We start from the raw sequence: 11254 nt of genomic DNA, 5'->3' as shown, positions 1-11254 counted from the left end.
AAAACCAAACAATGTTGTCAGATAATACCCCAAGTCAATCAAAATTAAAACAATACTGAGCAGTCATTACACACTACATCAAAACATTGAAAACACAATGCTCAGGACACGAAGCTGTATAAATAATGTTTATTGTTCACAGGAGGCTAAATGAATTTTGCAAAAAAAAAAATCACCTGTTTACAGTAAAAAATAAAGTAAAAACAAGTCAAAATGAGAAGAACATGGTCTATCACAGTAGCTTGGATTTCATCAGAAGTTACTGTTCACTGTCTTTCTCGATTTCGCTCCTCTCTTCTTCTTCCTCGACCACCTCTTACACACTCTTCCTCTGCCTCTCAGATTATTTCTGTCCATTGTACAACCTTCAACAACCAGTGCTCTCTGAACTGACTTATATTGGTTTACTCACATCATTAGCCACAAGTGTGATCCGTTTTGAGTGGTTGTGTTTAAGCTGTGACACCTGTGCTTCAAATGTGTTGAACTTTTGCTACCTGTGCTTACCATTATGCAACACACGTGCATCACAGTGCAACATGTGTTGTAATGAGTGAGAAAATGTTTGTTGTGTCTTACAGGAGAAAAGTGCTTATGATTTTGCCAAGAGTGACTGATTCAATACATGGGTTCAGGCCGCTAAGGAATTTGGTTTAGACAAGAGGGTTTGGTGTTTTAGCAATTGAGAAATACTGTAATAAAAGATGATAAAAATTATTTCAGGAATCAAGCATTAAAATGTCGGTGCTTTAATTAGCTGCCAAATAAATGTGTGTGCATGTTGATTGATGACGTACATGTTGAGCTCTCAGCTAGGTGTGAACAGGTATGTAAATAGGCATGTTTACTGAGTGACATGCCCTGACAAGAATGGATTATATACCTTAACAGCTTATCATGGGAAATTTTTGTCATTATTATCCTATATGAGGGAGAATAGGGGCATATTCATACAAGTTCAAATGACTTCTGAATTATCAAGAAACAAGGAAACACACACACACACACACACACACACACACACACGCACACACACGCACACACACGCACACACACACTGTCCTCATAATAAAGAAAAAGCAATACGCACCACATCTCCTTAGTCTTTTAGGATATTTTACTAAAATATTTTTTAAGCATAAGAATCTAGCATTAAGAATATGATACATCCATTTATAATGTGCCTGATACAAAAAATACACCATGTAGAGTGATATAAAATAATATAATATAAAATACTTCAAAGACAACACAAGAAGAGCAGCACAGGACAGAAGACAGAGATAAAGTCACTGTAATGCAGTTTAAGTACTGTAATGCAATCTCCTGCATAACATTTTCTTCTGCTTTCACCACAGGTTTTTTTACTTACATGCCATCATTGATAACAGGATAACATGAGCAGAAAACTAGGGTATAAGTGTGAGTGTGAAGAAAAAGGGGGGACTTTATGACAAAAAATATATAGAAGAAAATAAACAATGCTAAACTGTTTCATTATAGCAGTATAATAATAAATATCTTTGTTTCTCTAAGTCATTCCGTTTGATTCTGAGTTGTTTTTGGAAATATAAAAGTATTTTCCGTTTATTCTTGTGAGCGATGCAAACCAATTTTAAAAATTCATTTCAGAAATGAAAAATATAAATTGTTTAACATTAGAGGGAAAGCAAAAGGAAGAACAGAAACAAATCAAAGAGTGGTATATTTTATGACAGAACTTTATGACCTTGTTAAATAGTGACATGAAAAGTCCTCATGAACTGAACCAAAGTCTCCCTCTAACTGTTAAAGTGAGCTGGCCGTGATGAAGACGTAGATCCTGGCATGGAACGTGGTGAACGTCCCCTGTCTCCAAAGCTTCATCTCCACATTGATCAAGAAATCCCTCGGACTGTCCACCTGTCGATGCAGGTACACGGCGCCCGTGTAGGCGTTCAGCTTGCGGGTGCTGAAGTAGTTTTCCTCGTTTCCCTGCGTGATGCTGACGATGACGTTGTCTCCGGAGTAGGCAGGGGACGGTCCGATGCGGAAGATCTGCGCGGGGATGACGATGTTGGACTGGAAGCTGAGGTAGTAGTATGTGATTCTCAGAGGAGTGTTTTGACAGTCCAGGTAGTCGGGGCAGCTGATCCGCTCACAGCGACTACGGAGGACACGGGGGAGGTAAGAATATTTTATATGTGCAGAAATTTGAAGAGCTTAGGGGTTTAAAAATGAAACGTATGTAATAAAAGACAGTAAGTGTGCACAGGTTAAGATCAGAGACTGTATATATAATGGACAGCGTCGCCCCGCCTTTTCCCATTGTACGGTTTTGAAGCCAAAATATCCCATTCCAGAACGCTGCCATCTTGTACATTTTCTGCAGCCAGAGTCTGCACATTAGGGAATTTGTGTTTCTACGGCAACAAGCTCCACCCTACAGCGTACCATCCCGAGGTCCTATGGAGTTTCTCTCTACGGCAGCTGTCAATCAAAGTAAAACCAGATGTAAAACCCTGTTTTCACTTCCGACCATTCTAATGTAATTACGTTTACATCACTGATAGCACGGAGGTTAATCCTTGTTAAATGGAAAGCTGCTGGTCCTCTCTCCTTTATATAGTGGATTAAAGAAGTCATGATGTGACTTCAAATAGAAAAGTTAAGATTTATGTTGAAGGGTTCACTTGGAAGATATAACCGGACGTGGATGCCATTTATTGAATATGTTGAAAAACTGTCATTCCCAGCGACTTAAAGCAACATATGTCTGTGAGGTGGTATTCAGACCTGATCATGTGGTAGAATGTAAATGTCCCTGTTTCCCAACTGACCTGTGTTTTCTTGATCTCCTTTAAATCTAATACAAGTGATTAATGTACCCTGATGTACCTTACAGCTAAAGTGTTTTTTTTTGTTTTTTTGTTAGTTTATTTGTGTGAATGTGTATACATAGCTATATATCTATACACAATTACTTTATGTCTAATTTATTTCATTTTGGTTATATTTTTGTTGTATGTAATTGGTTTAAAGTCGTGACCACTTGTTTAATGCTAGGTGTTGGCAATACAATTACTCTTGTTATAAAATAAAATAAAATAAAATAAAATAAAATAAAATAAAATAAAAAAAGTGTTAAAAACCCCCCCCCAACCCCCCAGTTTTTTAACCTAATAACTAACAAAAAATAAACTTTTCAGAAAAAAGAGGCCTTGAACACAAAACAGTCAAATAATACCTACATATCACCACAGCATACAGATGAGAGAAACATTCGTACCACGTGTATTTATTTTTTAAAGATTGACTGCAGCCCCATTCAACTGAATGCAGGAGACTTTTTGACCTATACTGAAGCCAGCCACTAGGGGGAGCAGTTTTTGTGGCGGCCTCACTTCGAGTCGAGCGAGATGAGGTCCATTTTATATACAGTCTATGGTCAAAATCAGTAAAGAAACAGGTTTGCCCACAGGAGGCGCCAAAATTGACTCAAACCAAAAGGTCCCCACCGGAGCTTTAAACCTGTTTTCAAAGGAAGAACTTCCCAAAAATGAGATCCATGTAGAATTTTCAATCCTTGTACAACTCAAAACATAACAGCATGTCAGCCTTTTACAAGAGATCATTGAGGTACAACGATTTAATGACTTACATGTCGGACACTTTGCGGTAGTTTGGAGGACAGTCAAGTGAAAGGCAGCGGTACCCTCCTTGGATGTTGTAGCAGGTCTGCGCTAGGGAGCAGTTCTGGGCCCCTGTGGTGCACTCATCAATATCTAAAACACACAAGAGCTGGTTTACTGCCTGGAGACGAGGAAATGTGTTATTCACAGGAGAAAATCTCATTCCTGGAGCTTGCAAGACAAAAATGAGCCCTTGTTGGGGAGAAGAAACTGGTCCAGTGAAAATTCAAATTAGTAAGACAAGATTTTCAGCCAATAAAGTTTCATTGCCTGTGTAATTACTGTGCCACTGTAAATGGAGCAATTATATTTATCTGAGCATAACCAGCTCTGTGCACTTAATGTAAAACTGAACAGATGTAGAAATGTTTAAAATCTAATTCAAAGCAGAATTCAATTTAGGGACATGTGATGAAGCAGCTACAGTACAGTTAGATCATGTGTTCCTTATTACCTCTGCATGAGCGCCCATTTGGTGCCATTGTATATCCATATTCCGGGCAGGCACACTGATAACTCCCGGGAACGTTCACACACTTATAGGTGCAAAGATGACCAATACTCTGTGTGCATTCATCAATGTCTGGACAAGAAAAAAAAAGGGGGGGGGACTCATCATGTAAGACAAACTAGCTCAAACATGAGTGTGGGATAAATTTGAGTGCAATAGAGCCTCACCATCACAGGTGTGCCCGTCTTCCCTCAGGTAGTAGCCCTGTCTGCAGTAGCACTGGTAGGATCCGTACATGTTGGCACATTCCTGGCTGCATGGGCTGGCCAAGCACTCATTCACGTCTGCAGATTAGAGGTTTGAGATCATTACTGTCACTTTTCACTTGATCAAAGCTTTTTCTATGTTTTTATCCTAACATATAAACATGATGTTGTTATTAAGCCAATTATGTTTTTTACTGGTTTTGCTGGGAGGCATTGGATGATGTACAGCTAGCTTCTGACTGCAAATCCTCTTTTGCAACATGCTGCACACAATGAATGTTTGATATGAGCTTTGTCTGGGAATCTGCACTTTTCATTCACACACACGGGCATAAAAAATTCACAAAAACATATAACCACATGCATCGACACGTAAACATGGATGCACACGCACTCTCACACCCAGATATATGCACAAACACACCTTCGCAGTTCTTGCCATCACCGGATAAGCGGAAACCAGTGGTACAAGTGCATACATATGAGCCTGGGGTGTTCTCGCAGGTCTGGGCACACAGGCGGCCTGGGTAGCGCCAGCACTCGTTTACATCTGCGAGGAAAGAGAAGAAGCAGTGTCATCATCCTCTCTGTTAGTATGTGTTGCATTCATGTGTTTGCATCCATGTGTGCAAACGCAACCAACCAAGCGTGAGCGCCTGGCGTACGTGCGCATGCCTGTGCGTGTCTGTGTGCATGTCAACGAGAGTGTGATGTGAAGGAACCAGCTGCCTGCTGATAGTCTAAACACTTGAGCTGAGTCCATTATCATGAGAGTCACAACACAGTGAATCACAAACAGAGGGAGCAGCAGCTGTAGAAGCAGGGGCAGAGCAGAGCAGCGTCCTCTGCGGCAGGAGACGTGATCGGCCCAGTGGATAAACTGCAAAGCAAAGTAAAGCCGGGGAGGCAGCAGCAGCAACTCTCCCACTGCAGAATAATAAACAGGAGCAGCAGAGTAGTCAGGCAGAGAAGAGGGGTGGCTTTACGGTGGTGTGGAGGGGTAAAATAAAGCAATGAAGGGCGAAAGGAAGGAGAGGAGAGAACAGGAAATTGTGCACGGCAGGGTGGAGACAAAATGTACGAAAATCTCCATCCCATTTTGGTCATAAAAACTGTAATTCATCTGATGATTGATGACATACCTACACAAGTCCTCCTGAATGAATCGAACTGATAGCCTGTCTGGCATTCACAGCGATAGGAACCAGGCAGATTGTGGCACAGCTGGCCTTCTCCACATCGATGCAGACTGCTCTGACACTCGTCCACATCTGGAAGACATATGATTGAGAAGCGATGGAAATAAAAACCTATAAATTATTGATAAGATCCTTCAGCAGCACCCACATTACTAATGAAGAGAATTCTTGTCGAATTTGTCGACTATATATCTTGTATATGGGCAAAAATGTAGCAATTTTTTGGTTGAGGATGAATCAATGTATGTAGCTCTGAGTTTTTGAAGTATAATAATCATAATTGTGTAGAGATTGGTAATCACAAATCATCCTCAGTATATATCACACATGGAATTCCACAGGGTTCTGTTCCTGGACCCCTGCTGTTTTCAATGTACATGCTACCACTTGGTCATATTATCAAAAAACACAATATTAATTACCATTTCTATGCCTACGACACGCAGTTATATTTCTTATTTGACAGTAAAGATACAATTCAGTTAAACAACCTTCACATGTGCATTGCAGATATTAATAACTGGATGGCAACCATTTTTTTTACAATTAAATTCAGAAAAATCTGAGATAATTATTAAAGGTCCAGACTTAAACCAACATAACATTTCAGCCCATCTTGGTCGACTTCCATTTAGTATAACTGACTCTTGTAGAAACCTCGGCATCATCTTTGACTCTCACCTCAGTTTCAATAGACACATTAATTCTGTTGTCCAATCAGCTTTTTTCAATTAAGAAAACTGTCAAAAATTTGCTCATTCTTATCAATCAAAAACCTAGAAACAGTTATTCATGCTTTTATTTCATCCAGGTTAGATTTCTGCAATTCACTTTACTCCTGTCTCTCACAAAATAACCTCAATAAACTTCAGCTAATCCAGAACGCAGCAGCCAGACTCATAACCAGGTCCAGCAGGAGAGAACACATCATTTTAAAGTCACTTCACTGGCTCCATGTCCATTTTAGAATTGATTTTAAAATGATGGTGTTGACTTTTAAAGCTCGTAGGGGGTCAGCTCCAGACTACATTGCTGACCTCTTGACTCCCTACGAGCCTTCATGTAACCTCAGATCCTCCGGTAGGTCTTTACTAACTATTCCACGCTCAAACAGAAAAACAAAAGGTGATCGAGCATTTTCTGTTCGGGCCCCTAAGCTGTAGAATGACCTGCTGGAGGAGATCAGGGAAGCCAACACACGGTCGTCTTTCAAGTCGCTTTTAAAAACTCACTATTTTAGACTTGCTTTTTATTGATTTTATGATTTATTGCTATTATCCTTGTTTTATTACTACTGCTGGATAAATATATGTTTTTAATTACTGCCTACTGCTTTTTTAAAATTGTTTGTAAAGTGATTTGTTATTTGTTTTGAATAGCGCTATATAAATAAAGTTATTATTATTATCATTATCCCGAAAGCCAAAGACTACAGTGGGTACATGACTGAGCAACTGGGATGCAAGTTTAAAGAGTAGCTGTCCAAGTTACTTCTAAGATTTCTTTACTGTGCCATCACTGTGGCATCTATATTTTACTACTACTGCTTTAGTGACTATGTTTCCTTCCTGCCTGATTATTTATTGGTGTTTTCTGCCAGCTGATCATCTTATTAGCATACACATTTTCATAATCATACATCTATAGATCATATCAACACAAATCACACTGTTCATCTATGACAGCTACAAATCATACCAACGCATCTGGACCCATCGGGACTAGCATGATAGCCCCGGCTACATATCATCCTCCTCTGGCACATAAACGATCCAACTGTGTTGATGCAGTTAGATCCCGGACTGCACGGCTGGGCCAAAGCGTTGCACTCATCAACATCTGCACCAGAGAAAGAACAGAAAAAGATGAAGATGGAGAAAGACTGAAGACACATAAAGGCACAAAGTCACAGGGTATGAGATACCTGAGGGCAGCTCTTGAGCCACATTTCAAAGCAACCACACATCACACACTCGCATTCCCCTTCTATAACTTTGTTGTGCGTGTGTGTCTGACATTTTCTCGATCTTCTCATATCTCAGAGCAATTCTTTTACACTTCTTTTTACAGGGGCGTCGGCTGCCTCGACATGCCCCAGTTCCTGCCCCTGGGGGCTAATTCCACAGCATCAGTTTGTACTGGAGGAGGACAGAGGATTGGCTTTTATCCACCCCTTCTGCAGCCCCTAACAGCAACCTCTCTGATCTCCTGTCTGTGTGGCATTTAACCCCTCTGTCACTGCAGCCAGGCCGATTCACCTGCACGGAGTACATCTGCATCTACATGGGACTCTGATTCAGCTGTGGGGGAATTTTGTGCCTGTTCTGAGACACTCACCTGCACTTTGGCAAGACAAAAATGTTAAAAAACAAAAACATAAATTTCTATAATAATAATAAAACATTTTATTTATAAAGTGCTTTTCTGAAAACTCAAAGACGCTGCACCGAGGATAAAAACATCATATAAAACAACAGATCAATACAAACATGAATGAAAAGCCTAAAATACATTAAAAGCAGTTCTGATTGGTGTTTTGGTGAGTGTGTTGAAGGTGGACAGGTTGGTGCAGTTGCAAATGTTTAGTGGTAAGGCGTTCCAGAGGGTGGGGGCGGTGACAGAGAAAGCTCTATCGCCCAGGTTCAGTGCTTGGTGTCAGGTGGTAGGGAGAGGAGGTGGGCGTTGGAGGATCGGAGGTTACAGGAGGGGGTGTGGTGGTCTATGACAGGGGTTCCCAAAGTGTGGGTAGCGACTCATGAGACACAAATAGGGGGTCGTGAGATGTCTTCCAAAATGTTTTTTTTTTTTTTTAAGTTATCTAAAAATATTTATTATTATTTAATTTTGTTTATTACCTTGTTTTCTTATGTTTATCTTCCTTTTTGTTTGCACTGTTTATTACTATTATTTCTTTATAATTGTTATTAATTTTATTTTATTTTTTTCTCTTCTCTGTTGGTTTTTGATTGCTTATATATAATTTGTTAACTTGTGGTGAACAAAGAAATACTGAAAAAATGCAATAAAAAAAGTTGAATGACAAAAGTGATTTAAAAATAGTACATTTTACCCATTATAGTAAAAAATATTAAAAAAAAATAGTGGCTAAACTTGAAATAAAACCTTGAAAATAGAAAATGTAATGAGTTTTCTGCCTTTCTTTTTGCCAGATGACTCATAAGTTTAGGGTTAGTGAACAGTTAATTATCAAAAGCATCAGTAGCAGTAGGTTAATTCATAACGGCACAGGAAACACAACCACATGCTCGTATAGGTAGGGTCATTTTCTGCAGACCAGCTAAATGAAGCCACATCAAATCACTTTGAGGGACAGTGGGGGTTGCGAGTCTTTGGTACCTATATGGTGGGGGCTGAAAAGTTTGGGAACCCCTGGTCTGGGATGCACAAGACTGTGGACCCTTGTTTTTGTTGTGTATCCCTTGTCAAGTGACACATATTAAAGTTGGATGGCGTAGAAATCAATTTGTTTAGCCTATCAGCTCAACCAATACTTAAAAAGGCAAATTTATGAACAGCTCTACGTCCATTCTGAATGATTGTAAAACTTGCTGAGATAGACACAAGTGATTGTGTCTCCATGGTTGTAAGAAAGTGTTTTTTCTTACCTGTACATCCACCCTGTGAGTCCCGGTTAAAACCTACTGCACACTCAGGTGTGGGGTTGCACCTGAACGAGCCCTCTGTGTTCACACACTCAAAGCCAGGGCCACAGATATGACTCTGCTGCACACACTCATTGATATCTGAAAAAAAAAGTACACACATTAGCTGTGAGGAGTGGAAGGGAGGAATGCAAATAAAGCACTAATCAAGTGTTATTTATTTTCATCTAATACCTCATTACATGCAGGTTGCAAAAAAAAATAATGCAATACTTTTTTTGACCACTTGATGGCACTGTGGTTAAATGAGTGTTCAGGTCCTTCTCACGCCGCTCCTCATTTATCATAAAGCCTTCCCTATCTGTCCTCCACAGCGTTACTCAGGAGTGACTCGGTTGTTTCACAGCACAGGAATATGATCTCAACTCATTACTCTTTTATACAATGAGAGCGGCCTGAACCTGATTATTATTTTAACAAGATAGATACATCTAATGAGTCAAACCAACAGAAGTCACATGCAGTAGTGCCCTCGTGCAGGCAGGGAATTTACTTTCCCATATATATACCCACAGAGTCCTTTCACACCTGTCTACTACGGGGGTTCTCCTGCTGTCAATCAGGCTCTCACATCTGTTGTGTAGCATGAACTGAAGCTGGAGGGAAATCATAATCTCCAAATGGGGTGCATATGTTTAAACCTGCATATGTGTGTGTGGGCATAATAGATGAAAGTCTTATGGTTAATTGCTGTAAAGAGGCCTAAACCAGCGCTTGCAGGCTGCCAGGTTTGATGTGAGGTAGGTCTCTAAACAGCACAGAGTGATTGAGCGTCTTACTCCTGACACAAGCCTGGCAGGAGCAGAGTGAGTCTGACACCAACAGAGGCGGAGGCAGAGGACGAGAGGAAAGCCAGGACGAGAGGATGAATGTGTGAGAGATTGGCAGTAAAGGCTACAGGCTTAAGGAATCTCCAAAAGGTCAAAGTGTTAACTGTTTGTATGACAGAAGTGTTATTTCTCTGTTTTCACATTTGGCTGAAAGGTCATCAGGGTACTGCTTATTCTTTGGGTGTTTCAGCTTTGCTTACAGCTCAGCTCTCTGCAGGTCCATCTGTTTTGTTGCCTCATCAGATATTTCACAACTTCAGTCCAGATTTATACGACTCAACAGCTGCCAGGAAAATACAAGGATACTTGAAACCTGGGTGGTGAAGGATTTTTGTGATCCTCTGATTTCTCTTCTCTAGCACCACCATGAGGTCAAGTGTTGTGGTTTTGAGTCAAACTTAACCTGTAACTTAGCATGTAATATGTGAGATAGATTCAATGTCTCATAAAGAATCAGTGGAAGAGCTTTAGGGAAGCTGTGATCTTATCGAGTACTACCATCAAGTAAGATGTTTAAATTGTTCCATATTGGCTTTATGAGCAAACACCTGCAAAATGAATAACAAGCAACATCTACGCTCTCTGTGTTTAGTGCCAACGAGTAAATGTAATCATGCTAATAAACTAAACCACAATGGTTATCGCCTGCAAATTAACAAGGACTTATCATTGTGATTGAGAGCATGTCGCCATGCTGACGTTAGCTTTTAGCACTCCAGTGCCAAAGTACAACCTCACAGAGCAGTTAGCATGACTTCAGAGCCATGAACTTGTTTGTTTCTGTGTATTTATTCATTGATTTTTGGCAATGTGCACATATAACATAAGGGATGAGTTGTGATTTTAGAATAATAGTTTAATAATAAAACAGTTTAATAGTTAATGTGACTATTATCTAGGGATAGACTGATTATCGGCGCAGATATTCAGCATTTTGATGCATATCGGCATCTGCCTTTTTTTCAAAATCAGCCGGCCAATAAGAGATCAATTTAAAACTGGGTTATTTTGGCTCTGATGAAGCCGCGCCTCTCTGTCTGCTGTCACTACACCAACTGACTGGTTACACGCAAAGCCACGGCACGGGCAACAGCCAATCAGCCAATTAGAAACTGCAGGGAGAATTGGAACGCAAGCTAGGCTACCGTTTCTGC

General features: G+C 40.2%; 1 protein-coding gene across 1 annotated transcript in view; it reads right to left on the bottom strand.

The window, feature by feature from the left end:
* Nucleotides 1-1099: 1099 nt before the first annotated feature.
* LOC117822104 (fibulin-2-like) overlaps nucleotides 1100-11254 on the bottom strand; it is a 36505-nt gene continuing 26350 nt past the window's right edge. The window contains exons 10-17 of the mRNA XM_034696744.1: nucleotides 9214-9351; nucleotides 7286-7426; nucleotides 5531-5659; nucleotides 4813-4938; nucleotides 4350-4466; nucleotides 4126-4254; nucleotides 3641-3764; nucleotides 1100-2146 (exon numbers count right to left, since the gene is read on the bottom strand). Of these exons, the coding sequence (XP_034552635.1) occupies nucleotides 1789-2146; nucleotides 3641-3764; nucleotides 4126-4254; nucleotides 4350-4466; nucleotides 4813-4938; nucleotides 5531-5659; nucleotides 7286-7426; nucleotides 9214-9351 (1262 nt within the window). The 3' untranslated portion in view covers nucleotides 1100-1788. The remainder of the gene's footprint in view (nucleotides 2147-3640; nucleotides 3765-4125; nucleotides 4255-4349; nucleotides 4467-4812; nucleotides 4939-5530; nucleotides 5660-7285; nucleotides 7427-9213; nucleotides 9352-11254) is intronic.

The sequence above is a fragment of the Notolabrus celidotus genome, chromosome 11 (assembly GCF_009762535.1).
Source record: "Notolabrus celidotus isolate fNotCel1 chromosome 11, fNotCel1.pri, whole genome shotgun sequence".
NCBI lineage: Eukaryota > Metazoa > Chordata > Actinopteri > Labriformes > Labridae > Notolabrus > Notolabrus celidotus.
Note: the sequence above shows the minus strand (reverse complement) of the source record. Positions and strands in the feature narration are given on the sequence as shown.